Here is a 26629-nt window from a genome sequence, read left to right as displayed (position 1 = left end):
CCCTGCAGAATGGGTGTTGCATGCATCTGCCCAGTCCAGAAGTGCATTACACCTTCTTTCCACTGGTGCAAAGTGTTGGGTGGTGAAGAGTTTGGCCCAGAAGAAAGTCAGCATGATGCTGGCTTCCATCCATTTAGCCTCATCTCTACAGTTGTCCCAGTGTTTCTTCAGACTGGCTAAGTCTGCTAGTACTGAGGAGAACGGCCATCAACAGAAGGTGACAAGAACAGTGCTGAGCCACCCGTTCTGGAGCTTCGGGGTAAAATTCGGTGCTTTTTCTGTGAATAAACCAAAGGACGTGGCTCTTCAGGTAGTTCCTCATTCCATCAACCGCCATTCTTTAAATGGCCTGTGGTACCATTTCATACATGTTCCTGACTGTGCCTTTAAGTGGAGTGGCCTGGGAAGGACGTAGGGGTGGAAGGAGACAGCACTAGGCAGCTGCGTTTTTTTCAAAAGCCAGCGCCTCACGGGAAGTACTAGCAATGGATGTACAGGGCTGCCTGGACTCTGTGAGTCAGTACAGCTCTCCAAAATACGTACGCATCCAGAGTCCTGTATGCGGATGTGTGCAGATTGCCTTCTATGCAACTCTTGCTCTGTCTATTTGGTAAGTGGATGGTGAAAGGATGCTGTGTTGTACCCGAGGAAGCGTTTCTTGTATTAGTGGTTGCCTGGTTACAATGTAGCTTTCAGCACTTCGAGTTTTGTGGCAGCAAACAAGGTCATTAATCTGGTGGTAGACCATTCTTGGGAGACAGGTGGTGTGGGAACTTTGTGGTGGGAGTGTAGCATGGATTTTTATTTAACAGGGTGGGTTGCTTGGACATAGTTAACTAAGCTGCCTCTAAAATCCACTGTCAGTTTTGTTTTTTGCCATGCTGTCTGGTTTTGTTTCTTGTCTGAAAAATCCAAATAACTCCACTGAATAATCTTAGATTTACACCACTGTTTCTGAGATTAGAGCCTGCTCTGTAGAGTCTCCTATTCAGGGTCAGATGAAATAGTGAGTCACCCTTTGCAGCAGATTTCAAGAACAATAAGATGTTTTAGGAATATACAATAACTGATTGCCTCTAAAGGGCAGATTTTCCTCTTTGCTGCCAAACTAGGGCTGTTCTCAGTGATAAGTGTTTGCTGAACAAAGTCTGCTGAAGTTCATGAAGTTGGTTTTATTCTCGTGGGAGGGCTGCAAGCCAGGACATTGAGCACACTGATCCCAATCTCACAAAGAATCAGGTCTGCAGGAAATTCAAGTTGCCTTACTAAGGTACCATACCCACCTACTAGTGCTCAGAGCTGGGTTCCCACTGCCAGTTTCCAACAATGTGGTTATCCCAAAGCACTGTTCTCCTGGAAAAGGCAGAAATGCTGTTATAATAGACCATACTAATAAAGGATCACTGATCAGTTGCTTTATATTTCTGTTCTTCAGGTACTGTTTTATCCTCCTCCAGAACAGTTTGTTGTTATATTGAAATGGTGCTAGCTCTTGTGGCTTGTTTTCCAAAGCAAACCTTTTATATCAGTTTTGTGTTGTGTAGAAAGTATCTTCTGAACATGGTTTTTCAAAGTTGATGGTGTTTTTATGAGTTAAATGAGCTAGATGACTTTCCTGTCAGCTTAAAAACATTTGAGGCATCCTTCCGCCTTTTGTTAACACACTCAATGCATGAGAAAGTGAAACCATTAGGTCAAGGTTTTCATAGTAATCAGCCTAAGGCACAAAAGGTAGTCACTCTGGAAAGATAAGATGAAGTATTCTAAGCTCTTGTAAAAAACAAACATAGAGAGGACACTACCATTTGGGACAGAAAAAGTCAGAGTCTAGGTACACAGCAATGCAGCATGGGTAAAAGTTTTTGTATGACATCAAGTCCTGTTGTGGTTAATTGGTGTTTCACAAATGGCATCTGAAGGGCCAGGATGTCACCTCATGTAGTCTGTATAATTTAGGATGGAAAATAGAAATTTTCTTCATGCATATATCAATTCATTTCTGACAAAGCTAGAAGTTGCAAAAGTGAAAACAAGGCAGACTTTGGTCCAGCCGTGCATGTGCCTCACACTAAAAAGGCTCTCCATTACTTAAAAATGTCCGTCTGACTTTTATCTTGCAGTGCATTTTGTCCAAGGGCGATACAAACAAGCTGACCCATTTTATTCTTATGGGCTTATTTGTCCTTTCTGTTTTATCTGGCCAGTTGTATAGTCTTCATTCACAGACTCTATCAGGAGACGGATGAAATTAACAGCTCAGTTCGCACTAGTGTGAAGGGAGTGGCTTACACAAACAACAGGATCTGGGATACAGCAGAATACGCTATACCAGTGCAGGCAAGTCTTAATTTAATGTCAGTCCTGTGTTCAGCTTCCATTGATCCATCTGGTTGCTTTCCTGACATGACATGTCTGTATCCTGCCATTCAATGTAATTACATTGGAGATAGCAATGCTTAAAGCCAAATCTTCCCTTCCTCCTTTAATATAAGGGGGGTGTGTGTGTGTGGTGTGTGTGTGGTGTGGAATGTCATGTCTTATGAAATTTCTGTGGTTCTATTTGTTACATAATTTTTACATAATCAATTTATTATTTTGGTACTAGCAAACCTAGGGACAGATTCACTCCGGTATAGCTGTACTAAACACAGCAGTGTTATTACCAGTTAATGCTAGTATATCTTTCTTGGTTGTGATGCCAGTTAAAAAGAAAAATAATCAGCACCTTCCTGCCTCTGGCTGCTCATTCCTTCCCAGAAGACGTCCCTACTTTTCCTGTTTGAGCCGGGTAAAATCTGGATGTCTATCAGGGGAAGATAGAGCAGGAACAGCCTTGTTGTCCTTTCAGGTGATATTCTGAAATAACTGATTTCTGAATCAAGTATGTGAAATTTCAGTCAGGTTCATGTCCTTTCCTCCATGTAGGGGGTAAACTCTTTTTTTGTGATGACCAACATCATTACAACAGAGAATCAGATTGAGCATACCTGCCCTGAGGTAAATATATTTTGTGATTTACACTTATGATGCATGGAACACATGCTGATGTAAGAGGGGACTGTCCTTGGAGCAGTCCAGTACAAGCAAATACTGTTGCTCTCTATGCCTGTATCTAAGCAGCTAACACGCAAGATCTCATTTAATTGCTCCTTTTCTTTCTTGGGGAGTCTGCTGGCAGTTGTGACTTCGCCTCTCACCAATGACCTTGCAGCCAAACCTATCTGCATCACTTTCAGAAGGTGATGACATTCAGGCCAGTGATTGCTGTCCAGCTTCTCTGGTATTGCTGCTGCTCTCGAAGAAAACCTGAAGGAATGATGGAGCTACAGAATTTCTATCAGCTTCTCTGCTAATCTGGTGCTTTTACTACTACTGTTGCTCATTCCTACATGTCCCCTTCCTTCCTTTCTGTAGATCAAACCTGGTTGTCAGCTGCAGCTCTCCTCTTCATTTGGCTGGCCTAGAAGTGGGACCTTGCAGAGTAGTTCCTGAATACAAGTTGACTTTCACTGGCAAAACTATATGGGACTGTTAGTAAACAAAGAATTTAAAACTCCAATATAGAATTTATCGTGCTTAATAGCATAGGAGAGAGTGTAAAAAATGGGAAAAGATATAAATAATAAAGGAAAATTTTATTGTAAGCATGGAAAGGGATTTTTTGTTGTTTTTGCAGGTAGCTGAGCCTTTGTCTCCTACAAGCCAGATAATTAGTAAGGGTTATACCGGTTCTGCATTGTTATTTTCTCTTATTATTTGATAGTTATACATTGAAGCTGAGTAAGGCTTTGTACCTAGGTGTGGAGAGGGAGATATTTGTATTGCTCTTTTATGTAATTTTTTTTCCAGTATCCCTTTGTCAAAGCTATCTGCTCTTCAGACAAGTCCTGTGAAAAAGGGAGTGTAGATATCCACAGTCATGGTATGTAAACGGCATTTTCAGATTGAAATACTTCTTTTTGTGTCCTATCTTCTACTGCATTTTTGACCAGTGCAGCATGTGCAAGATCCAACCGGGAGAACTGCAGTACAGAACCCTAAGAAATATCTGAGAACATATTTTCCAAACCACAAAATTGAGTTCTTATCAGTTTGTGTGTTCCCTTACTAAAAGGAGAAACAGTGAGAGGGAGCAGAGGAAGGGGAGATGTGAAGAAGAGTATAGACTGGTGTGAATGAGGGCCAATCTCACAGTCACTCCCACTGAAGTCCATGACTGCTTAGCAAATGGAGTGATTGAAGGATCTGTTTGAAGGATCTGTAACACCCCTATGATGATTAGGTAGTTCTCAGAATAAGTCAGGGGACTTGTGTCCTGTGTTGGGACCAGTTGTCCAGAAGGCATCATACTGTTTTCATCGGCTATGTGAATTCTTTGTAGTACTGAGATTCCCTGAATTTGGGCTGCTGGCTGGATTAGCACTTACCCTGATAAAGACTAGACACTCACAGAAAATACTGACTTTCTAGGAATGCAGAAAGAATTAAGGTTTTCTGACCACTTTTATGTCCTTGTTTAATTTGCTCATGTTGCTGAATTAAACTTCTGACTGAAACAGTTGGTTTCTCAATTTATCCCAAGACTCAGATATGTAACTTTATATAAAACTGTGTAGAAAATTACTTCACCCTCAGCCAAAACAATGACAAGCACTACTGACCCAAGAAAATGGCTAAATAAGGATTGATGAGGTGTAGCAGGACTGTGGTTTGGGTAGTTCGTCCTACAGCTTCCTCCTATAGAAAGCTGCAACAATCTGAAATGTCAAGCTCCCTATCTTATATTTGAGGAGGAATCCACTGATATGTTGAAACTGTCTCTAACTGGCAAAAAACTCTTGTCTTTGCTGAGTAGAGCTTATTTCTTTACAGGGATTAAAACAGGAAGATGTGTGAATTACAATGCAACTACTAAAACCTGTGAGGTCAGGGCATGGTGCCCTGTGGAATCCATGGAAAGCCCCCCTAAGTAAGTGAAAGAGATATCTCCATTTTTTTGATATCAAAAGAAGAATTTAATTTGACAAAGTAATGAAATTTTAGGGTAATCCCTTTGCCTAGGCACATGTAGGTCTCGTATCTTCTTTGTAGCCATACTGCTAACACTTATTATAATGTCTAAATAACTTACATCTAACAATCTGTCCTGGTGTATAATTCTGCCGTGAAATCATAGCCTCCAGTCTGTATCATCATGCAGCTGCCATAGAAACAGTTTTAGATGTCACAGGCTCATCTTCAGTTTACTAGAGGCATTTGGCTCATTAATTCAAATGTCAAGGAAAATGTATCAATGTAAGATAGGTTTAATCAGAGACAGAAATAAAAAGTTTTTTAACTTGGGGGTTTCTTCTGCAAGGCTTAGGGCTCTATGGTGTAGAAGTTCCTCGTGGGTTCATTTATCACAGTGAGGTTGCTTCCACCTCCCAGAACAGTAGGGGCAGATTGGTTATCTGTACATTCTGCTGCAGGCTAGTGTGTGGGGATCCACCTCAGACTGAAGAACAGTCTCTCCCATCCTCTCTAGGCAGATGATGACAAACTCAGTGCTGGCAATCTGCAATAGTGAGCTGAAGGCAATCCTAGGAAAATGACTCCACAGAACAATGCTGCTGTGGCCTGGAGAGTAGGATGGAAGGGCCTCATAGCCATCTTTTTTTTGTAAGCCCATGGCTGTAGTGTTCCAAGATAAGAATGTTATCTTTCTATCAGCCAGAGCATGAAAAAAAATATGAAAAAAACTTTATTTCAACTGAAATGATGGAAATCATACTCTAAGAGAGCAAATGATAAGCAATTTTAGCTCCTCTCAACCACCTTTGAAATACATCTGTAAGAAACTGGATCAATTATCACCTTTATTAACTCATTGCTTTTAAAAGATGAAAGCACGATTCTATGTGTATATCCCATATATTGCCCTAATTTGGGGTTTTCTGCAGACTGAGCAGTTTTTCCACTGCCAGGTCCCCTCCAGAGCCCACAATGCCTCCTACAGGTCCTTCTGCTGAGTTTTTTTCAGCTCTTCTAAAGGAATTTCCATTCCCTTCCCCTGCAGACAGAGTTGTGATCTGAAAAAGGCTTTGTCCTCCAACAACAGGAAGGCTGTAACTGTTCATACAGCATCCGGGAAAGATATGCATGAGCTTCCTGGGTTAATAAAATCCTAGAGTTTTTTTATAAAATTTCAGTGACTGCCAGTCATTTTTAAATGTCACACCGCGTAGGCTCACTGCTGCGTATGTTACAGAGGGAATTTTGCTTTTAATTACATCGCTCAGTTGACACATTCTGTCTTGTTTCCTAACCTTCCTCTACAGTGCCAGTAGTCGGTCACTACCAGGGACCAAAAATAACAGATGAGAAGTTTGATCCAAACCTCTGATGTATAAAGTTCCTTCACAGGTTCCATTGGCAAGGAAAAAATGAGGAATCACTAAAAAGCAAAGCTCAGTGTTTATTTTCTACCAGAACAATACATAAACCCAAGGTCACAGCCCAGGAAGCTTTGCCATCTGGTTGAGATACTGTGGTAGCAATGTTGGGCTTTGGTTACACCCATGATTGTCTTTATTGTCCAAATTACTTTGAAAAGTAAGTTTCATGAACTATACTGGAGGCCTCCTTTTCCTTCCCGTTAGTTATGGCAGGAGCTGAACAAAGCCGTTGCATGTTGGCAAGGAGATTCTTTTATTTTTGATTGTTCATTTCTGCCTGAGGCAGGGCATGGCTGTCAGATTAGCTGGCTGAAGGACAGGTGTTTACAGACCTTTTTCAGAATAGCTTTGGACCAGATTCCGGATGCTTCCCAGTGGGTGAATTATGGAGATTTCTCACATTATAAGTTCATTCATTTTTAGTTCTTTAAAAATGAACATATATTATTAATGTCTTGACTATTATACACTGAAACTCATCAGTGACTTTCATGTCCAGCTATCATCCACAAATGTTAATTTGGTTTGCAGTCAAGTCTCATTCATTGACTCGGTTTAGAAGACACTCATGAGAAGTCTGGATGGGACCAGACTCTTCAGCAGTGCCCAGCAACAGGACAAGGGGCAGCAGGCACAAACTGAAACACAGAAGTTCTATCTGAATATGAAGAAAAACTTCTTTATCTTGAGGGTGACAGAGCACTGGAACAGACTGCCCAGAGAGGCTGTAGAGCCTCCTCTAGAGACATTCAAAACCTGCCTGGATGCGATTCTGTGCAACCTGCTCTAGGAGAACATGCTTTAGCAGATTTAGCAGGGGGTTGGACTAGACCAGGGGTCCTCAAACTTTTTAAGCAGGGGGCTGACACGCAGATGAAGTGGCAGGCAGTCATCTGCGGCTGCTTGGTTTCCCCCCTCAACCTGCGGGGGGGGGGGGGGGGGCGGGGGGGTTCTGTAAATACAGGGGGCCGGACTGAGGACCCTGGGGGGCTGTATCCGGCCCACGGGCAGTAGTTTGAGGACCCCTGGACTAGACAATCTCCAGAGGTCCCTTCTCACACTGACCATTCTGTGATTCTGTGAAGTCCCTCTTGGAAGCTGCATGTCATCCAACTAATGTGCTTCTTGTCATCACAGATCTCCAATGCAGCTGCATTACTTCTAAATACAATGACAGGAAAAATACTCCCTGCTTAGAAGCACTGCACTGTCCTTTATGTGGCTGACTGCTTTGAAGACTGGGTTTCCCCCTTGGAATGGCTGTCTTGATGAAAATTAAAATAATCCTGGCTCATTCTGAAAATAGAACATCACCAATATTCTAATTCAGCATAGTCCCTATGCTAGACAGACAATGCTAAAAATTATATCTCTTACTTTCCTATAGCCCTGGCAAGTCCTGGATTGTAGCAGAGGTTGTCTGACACAGTCTAGGCCAAGGTTACCCAGCTGGCAATTTGTGGAAAATTCCTTCTTTCCTGCCACATCAGCTTCAGAGAAACCACTTTTTTGAGGAAAGGTCAGACTGGCGGCCAGTTCTCCATTATCTTTGCATTCCACCTACACATTTAGTGACACAAACCACTACAGGGGAGTTCCTCAAACCAGTATCTTCTAGGAAGGCAAGACAACCTTTGGTGATGTGATTGACACTCAACTTCCAACGATATCCTCTAGGATTGAGTGCATGGTTCATTCTTATACTCTTACTAGCTGTGCAGCTCTGGTGTAAATGGCCAGCTGCCTGTGGGGACCAGCAATGAAACTGCCAATTCATTGTGCATAAATCATCACCTGTCAAATACTTAATTTCCTATTGCTGTTCTATAGCAAGGTTTATAGGAGAAGTCTCTTGAGGTCATATTTCAGCTGCATGTAGAGATGCCAGTTAGGCTTGACCCACACAAACAAATGCAATAAAAATTTATACCTAAAATTAAGAAAGCCACCTATATCTTTCTTGATCCCCTGAGCCACCTCACTCCTTGCATTTCAATCTGTTATTCTTAGCAACATATTCCTCCTACTGACAGCTTTCCAGGTAATAGTAAAGTAGCATAAGTGATGTATTTAAGTAAAAGAAGATAGTTAATTTGATGTTCCTTTTTTAGGCCTGCTGTTCTGAGGAGTTCTGAAGACTTCACTGTGCTAATAAAGAACAACATTCACTTCCCAAAATTTGATTACAACACGTAAGTGCAACCATTCCTCAATGCTTTCTAAAGACTGAGTAGTTGTGCTCTGAAAGAAAGATTATATAAATTGGCACCTTCTTTACTCAAAAAGGCTATGCATTCAGGTATGTGTCTACCTGAGTGACAAGTATCAAGTTTCTGTAATTCTTTAGCCCTATTAATCCTTCAGGAACCAAGAGAAATAAGGAGAGCTTGCGAACAGAACCTCCCAGCATAACTCTCTTTGTCTCATGCACTGGACAACAGAATTGTTCATTCAGATATACTGGTTTATGTTAGGGTAAAATCACTGAAGTGTAGCACAACAGATGTGTGATACAAATTACAAGGTGAAAATGTTTCATTTTCACAGATAAGATTTTGCTGGTGATAATATCCAAAAAGTAAAGAATTCATCTTGGTACCCAGATCCCAGTTAGGGTTATATAGATCTGGTAGCTACAAAACCAAAAGCTCCTTTACTTACAAACTGAGTACATTTAACACAGGTTCTAGTAGGTGTGAAGTCCCTTACTTGTACCTGTAGCTGCTCCAGCTTGTTTATAAATTCAAACAGTTGTGTGTATATTCTTCACAGACTAAATTTTCCACCAAATGTAAATACTTCCTGCACATACAACAAGATAACTTCCCCCTTCTGTCCAGTTTTCCGTCTGGGAGATATCCTTCAGGAAGCCAAAGAGAATTTTTCCGAGGTGGCAGTGAAGGTATGTGCTACCACTTTTTTTTCACACTCGGTGTTAAAACATTTTCTCGATTCTTTTCCTGCATGTTTTGCTGTCTGTCATATAATGAAATTGTTCTAGGTTTAGAAACTGGCTGTGTGAGAAGCAAAGTAACCCCAGCTTTCAAGATTTAAATGTGTTTAACATCTCACAGGATGTTGACATAGTTGATATTATTGTTGACAGAGTGGATGGTATTCTGTTAATATTGTAGCTTGTAGAGGCCCTTTTACAAAGCACAGTGTATTTGAATAGTTCCTATACAAGGCTGTTGCTTGTGGTCATCTTTTGATTCTACTGAAGCAGATCCTTAATCATATTGCTGGGGAAATCATCCAGAAGTCAGACTGACACATATGGCAGCTTACATTCAGAGTCAAAAAGCATTTATTTTTGCTGTTACATCTTCACTCTGTTCTTTAGGGTATCAAGCAAAATGCCCTTAGTGCAGTACCCAGCCATACCTCTAGAAAGTCAATATTGACAGATGGGTAGAACAGAAGCAGAGGCAAAGCGTCCTGCCTAGAATGACCACCAAGCCACGTTTATGGATTCTCAGCCTGGCACAGTGCATACAAGATGAAACATTTGGACTTGGTGCTGACAAAACTTAGGCTTGCACTCAGGCATTTTGTTTGAGCCTATAGGTAGTTTAAGGCAACAAAATGACTGTCACAGTGTATCAGCTACATCCACACTTGTGCTACTAAGAGGAAGAGAAATAGACAGAAGTTAGGAAAGGCCTGAATGAATGGTAGCTTCTAGCTCACGTGATGAAGTCACTTCAACGGAAGACTGCTCGATTGGCAAACGTTGCTTATGAGTTAGCATGTCTATAGAGGTGTGCCCCTGCCAACGGCATCCCTCAAATCTCCGCTGACTTTAACAGCATTCTAGCCCAGGCAGCAATCACAGCACTAGTCCCTAAGCTTACTGTGTCTGTTTCTAGGGAGGAATCATTGCCATTGAGATTAACTGGGACTGTAACTTGGACAGATGGTTTTACAACTGCCGTCCAAAGTATGGGTTTTACCGCCTGGATGACAGAAAAACTACTCCTGGATTGCACTTCAGGTAAAACAATGTTATATGAAGCAAGTAGAATGTTTTCTGGGTTGAAGCAAAGATGTGATGAGGTGTGAAGAATGGTGACTTGGAATGACAAGGCATTTGATTCTCCTTCTTCACTGTCACGTCCTTAACCTGTGTTACTGCAGTTGTATAGATGTATCATCACAGTCATCTTCTAAGTGAGCATGTTTATATTGCAGGAGATTTTATTTCTGTGTTGAAAGGCCTAGAAATTTCCAACAAGTATTCCAGGAGCTAACACACAGAATAGTTTGGGCAGGTTTCACCATATGGCAACTGAGGCTTGAAACTACCTAAACTTGTGAGTTTCCCAAGGCAATTAACACAAATAAAATAAGAAAGTGTTTTTCTTCCATCTGAGTAACCCCACAGTTCACTGAATCAAGATTTATTCAAAAGCAAATTAGAGCTGTGGTTCTGTGTGCATATAGATTTATGAGAAATTTTGACAAAAAACCTTGAGGTGACTCCAGTTCTAAATAGTTACACAAAGCATTTATCAAATGCTTATCAGCATATTTAAAGTTGTCCCTCAGATCTCGGTCAAAACTCTTGTGTAACAACATTCCTTTTTTTGACTCACAGCATGATTATTATTACATTATAGGTTTTCATACATTTGTGATGCTAACATGAGTGCCATAATTGTCTAGGAGCTGTCAGCATATTCCAAAGCTGCATTGTGCTGGAGATGTGCAAAGACAGAACAAATAGGTGTTCCCTCTGACCTGGTAACCACAAGCAAGAAGTGGGGGAGATTAGAAGGAAAAAGTAAGACAGTGCTGTGAGGCTGAGGCCACCAATCTTTCTGCTGAATATACTTTTGTAGGTAAAGCAGTTTCTGAGAAGGCTTTTAGAAGGCGGCAGTGGAGTGGTTTTGAGCATGTTTACTGTCACATTAACTGCTGGAGTCAAAATGCCAAGAATGGGTTTGCCCAAAATTTTTACCTTTTAAGCATCAAAATGCCAGTCTGTAGCACGTTTATACTGATTATACTGAAATCTCTGCTGAAGGAAATGAGCCTGGTCTGAGAACACAGGCTGCTGGGAGAGTGTGCATGATGCCAGATCGCATCCTGGTGGCCTGTCTCTGTATCTGTTAATCAAGGGGTTTATTGGCAAAGAAAAGTCATTCTCTAATGTTTCCAAATTTAAAAAAGAGGAGTAGAGTAGTTCAGTGCAGCAATTTAAAAAGCAAAGGCAGTGAAAGCTGAAGAGCAGTGAATAGATTGAGCATAATACTATTTAAAACAAGCATGGATGTTTTGGTGAAGAGCATGCACAAACCCTGCCACACTGTTGAGCAGGTGTATGCCAACTTGTATAAACAGAGCTGCTGACTGCAGAACTACCCAAGTGAGTAAGAGGGGGAGAGCTAGAAACGATCCTACAATTAATATTTCAGGAAAACTTTCTTGACATCAGTGACATGTCGTAAGAATGTAAAATATTATGATACCCAAGGTCCATCCAGCCCAGCATCCTAAAGCTAATAAAGGTCAATAACAGGTGAACATTTGGGAAAACAGCATAAGAAACATGGCACATACAGAGTGCTGCTTCCCCTGCAGTCTAGCTGTCCTGGAAGTCAGGAAAGCTACTCTGGACAGCTTATACCCTCTGTCCGCCTGGAGCCCTATCGATTTCATCTCAGTTCCAAAGGGAATTTTGTGATAGACTTACATGGAAACAGGCTTTAGCCTTCCAAAAGAAAAGAACTACTTGAGGTGCAAGAGAGCAAAGCTGCAGCCAGTGGTCAAGAAAGCTCTTAACAGGTCAGCTCTGACCACAAAGCTGTTACAGAGAAGGCTTCTACTCCATCAAGAGCAGATGTGAAATAACCTCTACCCTGAGGGCTAGAGAAAAACTTTGATCTTGGAAAGAGTTAGGAAAACGTTCAGATAAAACCTAACTGACCTGCAGGCTTCAGAGGCTAAGAACTGGCCAATAAAAACATGTCTTGGTCACAGACTGTGGAACCATTCAGCACAGGAAAAAGAGCATTTCATGTCTGTGCTAGCAAGGAGAAAGCAGAACACATTATAATCTGTTTTTCTGAGTGACTCACTGCCTTCGGAGAATACAAATCAGATCATGGTGAATGGGAAGCAAATGATCGCATGATCTAGAGAACTCTGATTGAAAGCACTCTGAAAGCCTGCCAAACTTAGCTTGCAGTAGGATGTGCAGGAGAGAGTGGAATTGACTAAAAGCTTGCTCTAGGCTGGTTTGTTAGCATCAAAATGGCAAAGCAGAGTAGCAGTGACTGAACCCAAAGAGAAAGGAAAGGAGGAAAATGTATTTTTCTTAGATGTCTCTGTCACCTGAATGAGTACCTAGAGATGCTTGAAAGCAGAGGGCTGAGATGATGACATTTATGCCAGACTTACCCTCTTAAACAGTTTACACTTTTGGTACTTGAATAGGCAACAGCTATAAAAAATTTTTCGATTAGCAATGACAGAGTGGTCTGTGAGTATTCACCACCCCTGGAACTGACCTTCTGTTTCTTCAGCTAAGCAAATTCCTATTCAAATTATTTACCTAAATGAAGAAGGACAGGATTCAGAGATCAGTAAAGTAAACCAATCAAGAAAATACAGCACTTTAAGTCCTGGCAGCATGTCTGAGGCAGAAAACATACAGGTCTTGTTATCAGAGATTGGATATTAGTACTATTGTGTGGTTTAGTATGTCTTTCAGTTTAATGTAATGATTTTGCCAGTACTGCCAGCTTTTCATTGTCAGATTTAAAAAGATCTTTGTTCCATGCTCTGTGACTGCTTATTGATCCATAAGCTGATGTGGGCTGTGCTTCAGGAAGGTTATGTTCTTGATAGAATAAATTGGAAGTTAGTAAATGTTTATATAATTCTCACCACTCCCTACTGGCCGAAGAATAGAAAATGATTGATACCCAGCACGCTGAAGTGCACTCAGGAGTTCGAGTTGGTCTTGGATAACATGATATGAAAGCCTTCAGAGCAAGGGCATGCTTGTTGCCAGCTCTTCACATACACTTGCTGGGGTTTTCTGTCTGCTTTACCTGTGATTGAACTTCTTTCTGCAGTTTCAAGTTCCAATTTGAATTGAGACAGCAAAACACTCCTTTGACATTAGCTGGATTTTTGATTTGTCTAAATCTCTATGTATGTATTAATTTAGTGTCGACTGCTAGGTCAGATGCTGAGCAAAATACTGTTCATCAAGCCTCAGCACCTTCATTTCAGAAGGCTGAAAGAGCTGGAGGAAGAATGGAGAAGAAGTTACATCTCTTTTTGTGTTCTGCAGCCTCATGGCATTATAACCCCCAGGGAAGCTGCACAGATCTTCGTTTACTCTTTTGCAGATATGCAAGGTACTACAAGCTACCAGACGGGAGGGAGCAGAGGACTCTTTTCAAAGTCTATGGAATACGGTTTGATGTCCTTGTCTTTGGCACAGTAAGTGCAATTCTTTTTCCTTGTGGAGGGAGAAGAAAGTTTGCTATTTCCACAGCCCCACTTCTGCCATATACCCTTCTCCTCTCTCCTGTCCATCATTCTGGAATGGAAGTCATGTCAGATAAGTAGATCTAAACTGAACTGAGCAGCATAGGAGAACAAAGCTGAGTATGAAATGGCAGGGCTGGGAGAGAGGCAGAATTTTTGTTTAAGACTGAGACAGTAACAACTACATCATGGCATGATGTTACTGTCATGAGCCCTGTGTGTCACTGCTGTTTCCCTCTTAAGTTGTTTATTCTCCCCTGCAAAGCGTCTTAGATGGTCTAAGAAATTTTGGGATTGATTGAATTGTAAAGAGGCAACAATACATTGTGAAGAGACAAAAAAAGTAAAGCCATAAAGTTGAATGAATGTTTACAGATCTTGCCTCACAGTTATTCTTTTCTGCTTTATTTAAGGGTAGAAAATTTAATGCCATTGAACTCATTAAGAACCTTGGGTCCATGATATCCTACATTGGTTTGGTAAGAGACTTATTTTTAGGGTTAACAAAACCAGTTCTAGAGATACAGTCTCATTAAGAATGTGGAATCACTACTTGCTTTTTTTTTCATGTGCAGGTTGCATGGGCCATTGAATTTGTTCTTTGGGTAGGTAGTTACTCCCACTTTGGCAAATCATCATTCTACAAAATTTTCAACAGGAAAAAGTTTGAGACTATGCTGGATCCAAGACAGGTAAAGAATGTAAATTGCTGCTCTATGGATACAAAAATGCTGCTTCCATGTAGCTGTGCACAGCATGCGCTGCATGAATGCAGTGGGCTGTACACACTGCCTTGGCATGGAGAAGTCACACCAGCTCTATCAGGGAAACTTGCAGGGAACAGTGATCCCTCTAAACAGCACAAGGATGTCATGAAAGGGTTGTCCATGAAGAGAGCATTGCTCAAAGGCTCTTCCCTGCCAACTTCACTTGCTTCTTCCTGTTTTTCAAGACAGTAACGGTTAATTTTCTGGGCTGCCTCTAATAATCTCCCAGCATTTTAGACATGTATTTTTAAAGGGTGAAGAGTAGAGTACCTAAAGGCTCTGCACAACCACACTCCTACAGTTAGTTCCATACCATCTCTTCCTGTTCCCTCTGTCCCCGCACTTCCACATGTCCTTGCTAGCCCAGATACTGGAAATATAGGCCTTTGCAACATGCAGTTGCAGGGGATTGTTAGTGGAGTACAGGTTACAGAACCCAAGCCCTGAGGTCAGATCTATGCTTTGTTTGTCCCCAGTTCTCCAAGTATCTCCAGCTGATAATGCTCATTTCTTCTGCTGCACAGGTGCTGTATGTGTCCTATATTGATGAGCCACATGTTACCTTGATAAAGATGCCTCTGAAAACAAGCTTGCAGCATGCTGAAGGCAGTATTGTTGAGGTAAAGACAAGACACTTAACCTTTGGGATCCTCCCTTTGGAAGGGAGAGCTGAGGGATGTCATTCCAAACTGATCTGGGTTTCCACCATCCCCACACATGCCCATATTTCCAGATTAGATTCTGAGGGGCTAAAATAGATTCCCATTGTCCGCTTCAAGTTAATAGGTCCTGTGACCAAAGGATGTATTTTCTAGAGTCAGCTAAAAATTGCTGCTTTCCCATGGTGGGTATATGCCAGTGGGAGTGCGTTGGTGTTGAAACAACTTGTGAGGTGTTGATTCGATTTCACTAGGGTGGGCGCTGGCAACACAGAAAGACAATCCTCCTCCAGATCTGCTGATCTATCATCATTATCCCTATTGTGCTGTGTCAAATGAAAAAGCCAGTGGTGAGGATCACTGTTGTAAATTCTCCCTGCAGTTGGATTAAGATAATGCTGTTTAATTTATGTTGGGAATTGTTGCAGAGCCACCCTGTGAAATTCTGTGATGCTGGCAGCTGGCACACCAGCGAGTCCAACGAGAACCATGATAATGAAGAATCTGAGCTGGGGCAACCTCTCAGACAAAGGGCCTCTTCCCCAGATGGCCAAAAGTGGTGCTGCTGTGGCAAATGCCGGCCAACACCAACGTACCATGAGCAGCTCTGCTGCCGAAGGAAAAAAGGGCAGTGCATCACAACCTCCTATGGATTTCGGCAGCTGGTGCTGTCCCGTGACACCCTGAAGAAAGCCCTTCTCTACAAAGACCCCTTCATGGACCTGATGGATGATGATATCAACAACAAGCTGCGTCACCTTGCTTATAAGCAATACATCCACTGGCATTTTAGCTGTTTTGATCTAGAAGACAGAGCTGTCATCCCAAACTGCTGCAGGTGGAAAATCAGAGATACTTATCCCAAAGCAGTCCACAACTATACTGGTTTTAATATGGAATGAGAATGTAGCACAACTTGAGCTCACATTGTGCCTCACCTTGGGCATTTAAATTTTGTTTTCTTTCACAGAGCTTTTCTTATATATTAAAAAAAAAAAAAAAAAAAGAATAGAAAGCATGTGACTTACCAAAAGCTTCTGTAGTACAGCTGAATTCTTGTATACTGTCTTTGGAGAGGCACAGTTGTCTACTGCTTAGCATAGAGGAACAAATTCCTTGAGCTAAAGTGCTTGCTTCTGCCTTTGCTTCATTCTGCAAGTCACCCCATGTGGTTCGGGAATGTAGGCTGTGGGATGAATTCTTAGGCCTACATTTTAGTAAGAGCTTCCAGGTCTTCTGTCTTTGCACTGATACATACCAGAATCACAGCTGAGTCAGGAGATGACCAACACTCTGAAAATAAGATGGAGCCAAGAGTCATCTCAAAGCATGACCCCTGAACAAAGAAAGTCCAAAAGAGATAGCACTTGAAAATGTGGTCCTGAGCATATTTTCCCCGAGGCACCTTTCTGCAGCCCTGGATCAAGAGGCTCTAGAAAGAAACACTGAATGTGTAGTTTCATAACTCACTGTTGAAGGCCTCAGGGTCCATCCAGATTAAACAGGCCCATTTTAGATTACTTGTGACACAGACAAAGCATTTTCTGAAAAGCCCAGGTGTTCTCTTGGTATTGCTCCTTTTAGCTTGAACTTAGGAATTACAATGAAAAGTACTTTTACTGTCTTTGTGTAATATTTTCAGGCATTTCATTCATACTCATTGAAACTGTAATGTTGGACTTTGGCCTCCTGCTTGCTCTTCACTTCAAACAGGCCTTGCATCGTATACCTCCTCCTATGGAACTTGGCACACTGTGAGTTGCTTTGTGCTACTATGCGTAAGGCCAAAGTACAGCCAAGGAGCAGCAAACTCAGGGTAGATTTACCCTCACTCCAGCACCTTTTCAGTTCTTTCTTTTTGTTATGCTCAGCATGTTCTGTTTTTGTAGAAAGAAGGTGAGAAGGATTGTAACATGTATATTCTGCACTACTTTCTGAGCTAACCCAGCAGTTTGCCATTTCCATTTCCCAAATATATGTTAAGATACATTACTGTCAGCTATATTTGTATTTTCAATTGTAATATGCATTAATTAACGTTCATATTACAGCATCTTATGTATCTAGAGAAGAAAAATATTACAGTTGGCATTAACGCATTCCTGTTCTGAGACATGAACTGACTCTCTGTTTAGAAATAATTACACTGAATGTTCACTTAATACTCTGATTTTAATCTCTTTTCACATTTGTATAGGTGTTCTTCCTTATCCTTTCCCCTTTTTTTTTGGTGATTTCAGTTTTGACTGGTTGTAATAAATAGAGTGTTTGATTTATCTATCGCTGGCTCAAAGTGTCTTTATAGTTTTGTACTGTCTGAAATTCCTGCTGCCAGTTTGTCATTTGCTTCATCTCTTCCCATGATGTACCTGCTATTATGAGAGTTATGGTGATGTTTCTGAAATAAGCACTGTGTTGGACAGCTCAGCGTCAGGCGGAAAGTGCATGAATTAGGTGGTGCAGAGCTCTGCTTTGATAGCCAAGATTAATTCTGTGGGTGGGAGGGTGACAGTCTTACATACACTTCTGCTATCTTTTGCAGGCAAGGCGCTCTCTCCTTGCCCTGAGCTGGCTATGAGTTACATCTTGGTCCTCGCCTGAGGTCATCTGTCGAGCTTCTCTGTCAGACTTAGTAGCCCTGACTCAGCACAGGGCTGACAGCAGCAGACTTCCAAGGAACAGCTGACTCACGTCTGGAGGTGAAAAGCTCCCCCTAAACTTGTTAACAATGAGTAGCGGGGGGGGAGTGGGGGGGGGGGGCGGGAGAGATATCTCCCAGGTGTAGCAGCTAGGGTGAGAGCATCTCCTCACGGTGACTCGCTGCCTGCGCCTCCCAAGGCCGTCTCCAGGCGCAGCAGAGCTGCAGCAGCAGGAGGCCTCAGGGCAGAGCCTGGCCCTGGCCGTCCCGGGCAGCCCCAGGGGGGTGAGGGCGGCGGTGAACCCCCCTGCCCTGCCCACAACAGCCCGGGGACAGGCTGCGGCGGCTGCGGGCGGCCGCTGCCGCCTCCTCGGCCACGGTCAGGCCCGGCGGCTGGCAGACAACCGAGAGCCGGATCCCGTACGAGCCCCGGGGCTGCGGGAGCGCTCTGCGGGCTGCTCGGGGCGCTGTGGCTCCGCGGGACCGCGGCAGCCGCTGCCTGCTGTGCGGAGGCTGCCGCCCGCCCTTCCATGCCGCCGCCATGGTGTCGTGCGGGGCCCTACACAGCTTCCTCTTCGAGTACGACACCGCCCGCATCGTGCTGATCCGGAGCCGCAAAGTCGGGCTTATCAACCGCGGGGTGCAGCTCGCCATCCTCGCCTACGTGATCGGGTGGGTGAGCGGCCGGGTGGGCGCCGGCCTGCGACCCCTTTCCGCCGGGCCGCGCTCGGGGGAAGCCCGCAGCCCCGCCGCGGTCACCGGCGTGGTGGTGGGTGGGGGGCTCGGGGCGGCTGCCGTGGGGGAGGAAGGGCTGTCCCTCGCTTGGAGCCGCCGGGGTCGTGGGGCTGAGGGGCGGCTGCCGTGAGGGAGGAAGGGCTGCCCCTCGCTGGGCGCCCCCGGGGACGTGGGGGCTGAGGGCCGGCAGCCGGCCGCCTCCCTCAGGGTGAGGCGTGGAGGCGGCTCCCGCCGGCCGGGGCCCCCTTTCCTGTCAGGGGGGCGCGCGCTGGGCTGTCTTGGCGGGAAGCGGCCGCCGCCGTCGTGAGGCGAGGCCGGCGGCAACCATAATGGGGGTGGTAGGGCTGCTTAGAGCCAGCTGTAGGCAGGACAGGACTCCACAGGAGCAGAGACTGTCCCGGCGGGTCCTCGTTCGCCCAGTGAGGTTGTGCACAAGAGAAATAATTGCACCCTGCCAAAAAATTCAAAAATCAGAAAGGAGTTTGCTAGTCCTGTGACCCCTGTTGTAGGGAAACACTATGAAACTATCTGGACTATCCCTTTCAGGTGACACATGGAAAGTGGAGGAATTTCCATGGCCTGTGCTGGTTTGCAGTACTTATCTGGGTTTTTTTGTTGTTGTTTCTTTCTTGCAATCCATCTCTTGCAGCTGGGTCTTTGTGTGGGAGAAGGGCTACCAGGAAACAGACTCTGTGGTCAGTTCTGTAACCACAAAGGTGAAAGGAGTAACGCTGACAAATACATCAGCCTTGGGAGCCAGGATCTGGGATGTAGCTGACTATGTCATCCCCCCTCAGGTATCAATCACTTTCACATGCCCTGGGAGGGTTTTCTAACAAATAGCTACCGCTCTGCCAAAGTCCACTGAGGTCTGGAGCAGCTTTGGCTCCAGCATGGCCTTGATAAGACAGAATGAAGCAGCTTTGCTTTGTTGTGGATCATGCTGAGCACCTGCGCCACTAACCCTGGGAAAGCTGTTTTCAAGAGAAGTGTCTCTCTCTGTGTACTTATATAGAATCATAATATAGTTTGAGTTGGAAGGGACCTTGAAGACCATCTAGTTCCAGCCCCCCTGCCATGGGCAGGGACACCTTCCAGTAGACCAGGTAGCTCCAAGCCCCATCCAGTCTGGCCTTGAACACTGCCAGGGATGAGGCACCCACAGCTGCTCTGGGTAACCTGTGCTAGTGTCTCACTTCTCATAGTGAAGAAATTCTTCCTTGTATCTAACCTAAATCTACCCTTTTTCAGTTTAAAGCTGGTCCCCCTTGTCCTATCACTACATGCCCTTGTAAAAAGTCCCTCTACAGCTTTCTTATAGCCCCTTGTAGGTACTGGAAGGCTGCTATAAGGTCTCCCCAAAGCCTTTTCTTCTCCAGGCTGAACAACCCCAACTCTCTTAGCCTGTCTTAATAGGAGAGCTACTCTAGCCCTCTGATCACCTTTCTGGCCTCCTCTGGATTCCTGCTAACAGCTCCATGTCCTTGTCATGTTGGTGGCCCCAGAGATGGATGCAGTGCTGCAGGTGGGGCCTCACAAGAGCCAAGTAGAGGGGGAGAATCAGCTCCCTCTACCTGGTGGTCACACTGCTTTTGATGCAGCCCAGGATTTGGTTGGCTTTCTGGGCTGCAAGCACACATTGCTGGGTCATATTGAGCTTCTTGTCAACCAAAACCTCCAAGATTTCCTCCTCAGGGCTGCTCTCAGTCCATTCTCTGCCCAGCCTATATTTGTACTTGGGACTGGCCTGACCCATGTGCAGGTCCTTGCACTTGGCATTGTTGAAATTCATGAGATTGCATGGGCTCACCTCTCAAGCCTGTCAAGGTCCCTCTAGATGACACCTCTTCCCTCCAGTGTGCTGACCACCCCACACAGCTTGGTGTCAATGGCAGACTTGCTGAGGGTGCACTCAATCCCACTGTTGATGTCACCAACAAGGATGTCGAGCAGCAGGCTTCAGGATGAAGTTGCAACGATAGCCACCTGTCCTCTTTCTTACTGCTTTCTAAAGCAAACAACTCAAAGTTAACTTGTTGGCAGAAATCCCAGGCATAGCCTGGAAGTCACTTGATCCGGAACTGAACAGGAGATATTGCTATAGTTACTGATTGACTGTGTCTGTGGGAATCTGTGCTGTGTGGGTAATATGTGACGGCCTTTGGGGTTGGCAGGTACAGCCAAGCTTCTAGTTGTGGGTCACTCTGTCTACATGAGATGTGGCGGAGAAAAAATTGACAGATTTAGCCAGATTTTGGCTGAGTGATTATATTTGCTTATCAGTGGAGCAGAAGCAAACAACAGATCCCAAGTCATACAGATCTGAAAATAATGGAAGTGGAGCTCCCTGAAGAAACAAACTAGGACTGGTCAAATTTCTAATGGGTATATTGGAAGGAAAAAAAAAAAAAAAGGAGCGTGGGAGTTGTGCTCAAACTTGCAGCTGGAGCTTTATTTCTGCTGCTGCCTTGCAACTCCCCTGAGGACCTGTGAGATCTCTATTTTCATATTGTGAATGAGGAAATTTGGGCCAAGTGGGAGGACAGAAAGGGTTGCTAGTCCCACAGTCCTTCCTCTGCCTGAAGGCAGCATCATCAGGCAATATGTGTGGGAATCTGCTCCTTAAAGGTGCTACATCAGCACCATCCAAAGCAAGTTGCCTCTGTGGGGCTACCTGGGCTCTGTCAACAAAGACATTTGGCACAGTGCCTTAGATAATCTTTGCAAGATGTTACTCTTAAGTTTCCTTCTTGTTTGGCATGTTCAGGAGGAGAACACTGTGTTTGTAATGACCAACGTGATAATCACACAGAACCAGCACCAAGGCCGCTGCCCAGAGGTAGGTACAGGATCTGCTTTAATTCTACCTTGTGTGAGTGGGAGTGCAGGTGAGAGTTTGTAGGGTTTAGTGTAATTATTGTTCCTCTGCAGCTTCCAGATGATACAACAGAGTGCAAGGTGAAGAACAACTGTGTTCCAGGATATGTCAGCACCCACAGCAACGGTAAGAAACCTGCTGCAAGGGCTCCTTTCAGTTTGTGTTGTGATACCTCTGTGTTGTGCCTTTCCTCCTGTGAAGGAAGCCGCATTTCACTTCAGTCCCTTTGTTCTCATTCTCTCACACCTAAGAGAACTGAAACCGAAGCTTGGATTTTTCTTCTGGGGGAAGGCAGACTGGCTTAGACTGCGTTGGGTCTATGCTGGATAGATGTGTGCTTTGGTGAGCTAGCAAACTGTAAGGGTGTTTTCAAGACCTCAAGTCCATGAAGCAGTATTTCACATAGATGAGGATTTGACTCAGAAAAAGGACCTGATGCTTCTTTCTCTGAAATTGCACTACAAATTGTAATGGAAGATAACAGGGACCTTGGTACTGGCACTTCACCTCTGAGCAGATTGCTCTCAGCTTTCAGCATGAGGCGGTATCACATACTGCCTCTGTATTTTTGCTTGGTGGTACCTCCATTCACATGTCTTTCCAGGCATTCAGACTGGGGAATGTGTACCATACAACAACAGCGTTAAGACCTGTGAAGTCTTTGCATGGTGCCCTGTGGAGGATGACTATCATGTACCCAAGTGAGTACTCTGTCTTCCTATTCTGCGGTGGCCCTCCTGAGAGGAGGCTAGCAGTATGCAGCTGATGTTTCTCCCTACGAGTTACTATTAGGAAAAGCTGAAGAGGTGATCACCAAGGGCCCTGCACAGTCCTGTTTGTGTAAATATAAATAGAACTTACCTACTTTTTCCTATTTTTTTGTAGGCCAGCGTTCCTGCAAGGAGCTGAGAACTTCACTATTCTGGTGAAGAACAACATTTGGTACCCCAAGTTTAATTTCAGCAAGTAAATAATGTGGGGGGCATTGCACTGCTTGGTCTCCTGGGCAGAGGAGCTGGAGGAGTGGAAGAAGATGAAACACATCTTCTCTCTCTGTTCCCCTGTAGGCGAAACATCCTCCCCACTATCAACTCCACCTACCTCAAGAACTGCGTCTATGACTCCCAGACAGATCCCTTCTGCCCTATCTTTTCTTTAGGGAAAATAGTTGAAGCTGCAGGGCAGAACTTCCAGGAAATGGCTGTGGAGGTATTTAGCAGACCCTGCTCTTGGGCCTCAGCTGTATAGAAGAGGAGTGGTAGCTGGCTGTCCCTCTCAGCCTTGTGGTGTGAGCCACAGGATAGAGTGGCTGCAGAACAGAGAGTGCTGCTCTGGCTGGAAGGACTGAAGTAAATTCTACTTAACAAATATTTGGCCTTGCCTTGTTTGGGTGGGGTTGTGTGCAAGGCTCTTCTGTAGCAGGGGGAAAGAATGGGACTGGGACAAGGGCCTGTAAATCGGGCTCCTGGTCAGCAGAGAGCCTAGTGCTAGGCTGGCCAGACACTTGAACTGCTCACCTTCTCTACTCCACTTGGCAGGGTGGAGTCATGGCGCTGCAGATCAACTGGGACTGCAACCTTGACAGAGCTGCTTCCCACTGTGTGCCAAAGTACTCCTTCCGGCGCCTCGACAAAAAGGACTCTGCCCACACAGTCTCACCTGGCTACAACTTCAGGTAACGTGACTGTGGAGGGCACCTGGTGTCCATGAGGCTTGGTCTGCCGCTGGCACAGTGTTCCAAGCTGCCTGTACTCCTCTGGCAGTTGCGGGTAGTCCTTGGACTTTCGATGGCGCTGTAAAACTTGGAGAGTTTCTCTGATGCTGTAAAACATCGAGCAGGTCAGATCCTTACTGTGCGCAAACCAGAGCAGAGCGGGAAGGTCAGTGAAGCTCCACTGACTGAGCCTGTGTCCAAGTCCTATTTGCATCAGCATTCGGGTGACTGTTTGGGCCAGCCTCCTGTGGCAGGGCAATGTGAAAACTGTTTCAGGGTGTGCTGATAGGGCAGTATTTGAGGGGTGTGGGGATGGGAGACTGAAGCACTTTCTTTGCTGAGCATGAGGAAAAACTAACTTCTAAAAAGTGGTTGAAGTGTCAGCTGAAGACCAGGAGTATCCTTCTGGCATACACCACCATATACATTCTGGCCAGTATGGATAGGTCCAGTACCTCCAGTAAAACCACCAGTGCAGAGCCAGGTAGCTGATTGCATCCAGACTCAGAGCTATAAAAATATGGATTGGCCACCTTGCCAAGATCCTTGCAAGAGTCCTTCTCGTGAGGAAACATAGCTTGGGGCTATGCTTCTTTCTAGAATCACAAACTGTCATTTAGCACGGGACATCTCTTTTGGTGGAGTTTCAATGAATTCACTGAAGCTGCTGTCATGCAGACAGCACAAGCGTGTGTTTGGGACGTGTCAGGCCTGCTGGTATAGGGAGTGTCACGTGAGACCGTGAGACCGGCTGGAGGACATTGCAGCCTGGCTGGTGCGGGTTCTGAAGTGTTCTTGCTAATTCCAGACCATGGAGCAGCCCCTTACCAATCCTTTCTCTTCTCTTCCACTTTCTTCTCTGCTTCCTCCTGGCTTAGTCAACCATGTGGCAGTGTAAGTCTGATCTCACTACTTTGTTCTCATCCCTTTTCCCTGCGAGTCATATTGTGCGGGACAAGCCTTGGCGTGCCGGGCAGAGCTGTGCTGTCTCCCTCCCTGCCTGCTCCCGGTCCTGCCCTCTCGTGGCTGCCTACACTCCTGCAGCCTCCCGCTTGCCTCTGCCTTGGGCGGGCCGATTCTCGTGTGTAGCTGAATTTCTTCCTGTCCTGCTCCACTACTAAAGCTAACTTTCTCCCCTTCCTATGCTTTGCAAGTTTCCTGATTTGGCTTATGCTAATGCCTGTCTTAAATTCGCCTGTTCTGGACTTTTCTCCTGGGATGTGCTTGTCTGCATAAAATCTCCCTCTGTCATTTGGAGCTTGTCTCTGGAAGTACCAATGTCCAGCCCATCCTCTTGGGATGGGGGGCACACCTAGATGTTGCATGATCATGTAAGCAACCTCAGAATTTCCAGCTAAGCTCAGACATAATCTTTTCTCCAGGTTTGCAAAATACTACAAGGATAGTAATGGCACTGAATCACGGACGCTTGTCAAAGCTTATGGTATCCGCTTTGATATCATAGTGTTTGGGAAGGTAGGTTGACATAATTCCTGGAAATGTTGTGGTGAGGGCTTTCAAAGATGATGAAAAACATTCACCCTTGTAACTGTCTTCTAGGCAGGAAAATTTGATGTAATTCCTACTGTGATTAACATAGGCTCTGGCTTCGCGCTGTTTGGCGTGGTAAGTGACACTGTCTGCACTTGGACTAGATTCTGGATTAGTTCCACAATTCTGAGGTTCATTGTCTTAAACTCTTTCAATCTCCACTAGGCAACAGTACTGTGTGACATTGTTGTTCTGTATTGTGTGAAGAAGAAATACTTCTATCGGGAGAAGAAATACAAATATGTGGAGGATTATGAACTGGTAAGCGTCAGTGAAGGTGCAATGAAGGCAAAGTTGCTTCCTTCTCTAACTCTGGAGAGATTCTGAAACAGGATGTAGAAAGTCCACATCAAACAGGGATTTCGAAGCACAGCTCTGAGGAAACTTTGTCTTCATCAGAGAAGCTAATTTTTACCTCAAAGCTGTTGCAGAGAGGAGCACTAGAAACAAATATTGTCCTGTTTCCTGGGCAACCACTCTTGGAAAGCAAAATGTATGTTCAAGAACTTGTCATGCTCCCACTGCACCCCTTTTTTGGGTTGCAGTCCTTGGCAGTTGCCTTCTGAGAGCTGTAGACAACAGCTCTGTCTCCATCAGATCCTTCCTTCTTGGCTTTTGGGGGTTCCTGTTTCTACGAACAAACCTATTCAATGGGGGTGGGTGTTTTCTGAGACCAGTATGGTGACAGCCACAGCTATGGCTCCCTGCCGGATCCAAATGATCTGTTTGGCCAGTAGAAGGATTTAGTGGCACAGCAGGGTTGCTTGACCGGTGCTGAGGGTAGATAGAGCTCAGCCCTGCAGCCCTGTGCTTGGTGGGAAGTGATGCTGCAGAGGGTGGATTTCTGAATCAAAACACCTTGTGGCACTGGGAAAGCAATTTCTAAGTAACGGAGAGTAGCCTGCCTGCGCCAAGGGTTTTATGTGAAAGGGGGAGAAAGAAGAGTTTTCTGGCAGAGGATTGTAATCTGTGATCCTTGCAGGGAGTCAGCGAGACATAAGGAACAAACTCCTGACCTCCTGCTGCTACAGCACCAACTGCTGCTGTAAACTGCTGCTGTGAACATTATTCTGACCTTGCCATGAGACCCACTCCCCCCTCCATTGGAAGGAAAGAGGGGAACAAGTCTGAGGAAGGGGTATTCTTCACTACTTTGCTACTTTTGCTGGCTGGAGCCAACCCCCAGGGAGAACTGGGTCTGCTCCTTGTCTGCTGTCCTTCCAGGTTAATTGCACTAAGCACATGGGAAGAATTGTGCATTTATCCCAGGCCTCTGCACCAGCTAAGCCTGGGACAGGGACTGCTGAGACATTGTCATTTTGACAGTCCTCCTTTCCCTGAGCTCAGTGGTAGCAGAGGGTGCAGGGTAAGACACAAATTCTTCCTTATGGTGAACATGGCTCCTGCCAGGTGTTTCCTAACCTTGGGAGAGCAGGTCCTCGCTGTTGTCGGCACTTTTCCTTGCCCTGAAGGATTGTGATGCTTAGCTGAGCCTGTGCCTACTATTTAATTGTGCCTCCGAGCTCTAGTGGCCAGAGACCAAGACAAAGCACTGTGGTTCCATTGTGCTATGGTAAATGGCTTACTGGATACAGATTAATTTTTTTCTGTTTTGATTGATTTTTATGGTACTACTTTAAAATTTACTTTCTTTTTAAATAAACTATTACCATCACTCAGTCCTCTTAGAGTCCTGCAAGTTGGGTTTTGCTTGTTTATTTTTCCCTGGGGCACATGAGTGTTAGGG

The 26629-nt window shown here is 44.7% G+C and overlaps 2 protein-coding genes across 4 annotated transcripts; both read left to right on the top strand.

Annotated features, from left to right (window-relative positions):
• The first annotated feature begins 368 nt into the window (after positions 1-368).
• P2RX7 (purinergic receptor P2X 7) lies at positions 369-17646 on the top strand. 2 transcript variants are annotated; one of them, XM_080370198.1, is made up of 13 exons: positions 369-610; positions 2205-2337; positions 2926-2997; positions 3850-3922; positions 4873-4969; positions 8549-8629; positions 9210-9339; positions 10307-10431; positions 13799-13892; positions 14354-14419; positions 14516-14632; positions 15232-15327; positions 15795-17646. In XM_080370198.1, exons 1-13 carry the CDS (start codon positions 486-488, stop codon positions 16266-16268), a joined length of 1683 nt encoding a protein of 560 aa, XP_080226324.1. In that variant the 5' UTR covers positions 369-485; the 3' UTR covers positions 16269-17646. The 2 variants fall into 2 exon arrangements, with proteins under 2 accessions (XP_080226324.1, XP_080226325.1); XM_080370199.1 differs by lacking the exon at positions 2926-2997.
• A 486-nt stretch (positions 17647-18132) lies between these two features.
• Positions 18133-26565, top strand: P2RX4 (purinergic receptor P2X 4). 2 transcript variants are annotated; one of them, XM_080370422.1, is made up of 12 exons: positions 18139-18676; positions 19389-19536; positions 21507-21578; positions 21671-21743; positions 22222-22318; positions 22503-22583; positions 22685-22826; positions 23156-23292; positions 24714-24807; positions 24892-24957; positions 25048-25143; positions 25865-26565. In XM_080370422.1, exons 1-12 carry the CDS (start codon positions 18546-18548, stop codon positions 25880-25882), a joined length of 1155 nt encoding a protein of 384 aa, XP_080226548.1. In that variant the 5' UTR covers positions 18139-18545; the 3' UTR covers positions 25883-26565. The 2 variants fall into 2 exon arrangements, with proteins under 2 accessions (XP_080226547.1, XP_080226548.1); XM_080370421.1 differs by lacking the exon at positions 25865-26565 and having other exon boundaries at positions 18133-18676; positions 25048-25853.
• Positions 26566-26629: the final 64 nt, after the last annotated feature.

This window comes from Falco punctatus (assembly GCF_963210335.1).
Source record: "Falco punctatus genome assembly, chromosome: 1".
NCBI classification, from domain to species: Eukaryota; Metazoa; Chordata; class Aves; order Falconiformes; family Falconidae; genus Falco; species Falco punctatus.
The sequence above is the reverse complement of the archived record's forward strand: the minus strand, read 5'-3'. Positions and strand labels throughout refer to the sequence as shown.

What these genes read in the sequence shown, in the direction of transcription:
- P2RX7 (XM_080370198.1), top strand. Translation starts at nt 486, where the DNA reads ATGGATGTACAGGGCTGCCTGGACTCTGTGAGTCAGTACAGCTCTCCA. An exon ending in TCCATGGAAAGCCCCCCTAA is followed by an intron (nt 4,970 to 8,548) that starts GTAAGTGAAAGA and finishes TTCCTTTTTTAG; the next exon opens with GCCTGCTGTTCTGAGGAGTT. An exon ending in TGATATCCTACATTGGTTTG is followed by an intron (nt 14,420 to 14,515) that starts GTAAGAGACTTA and finishes TTTCATGTGCAG; the next exon opens with GTTGCATGGGCCATTGAATT.
- P2RX4 (XM_080370421.1), top strand. Translation starts at nt 18,546, where the DNA reads ATGGTGTCGTGCGGGGCCCTACACAGCTTCCTCTTCGAGTACGACACC. An exon ending in TCACCTGGCTACAACTTCAG is followed by an intron (nt 23,293 to 24,713) that starts GTAACGTGACTG and finishes TCTTTTCTCCAG; the next exon opens with GTTTGCAAAATACTACAAGG. An exon ending in ATATCATAGTGTTTGGGAAG is followed by an intron (nt 24,808 to 24,891) that starts GTAGGTTGACAT and finishes ACTGTCTTCTAG; the next exon opens with GCAGGAAAATTTGATGTAAT.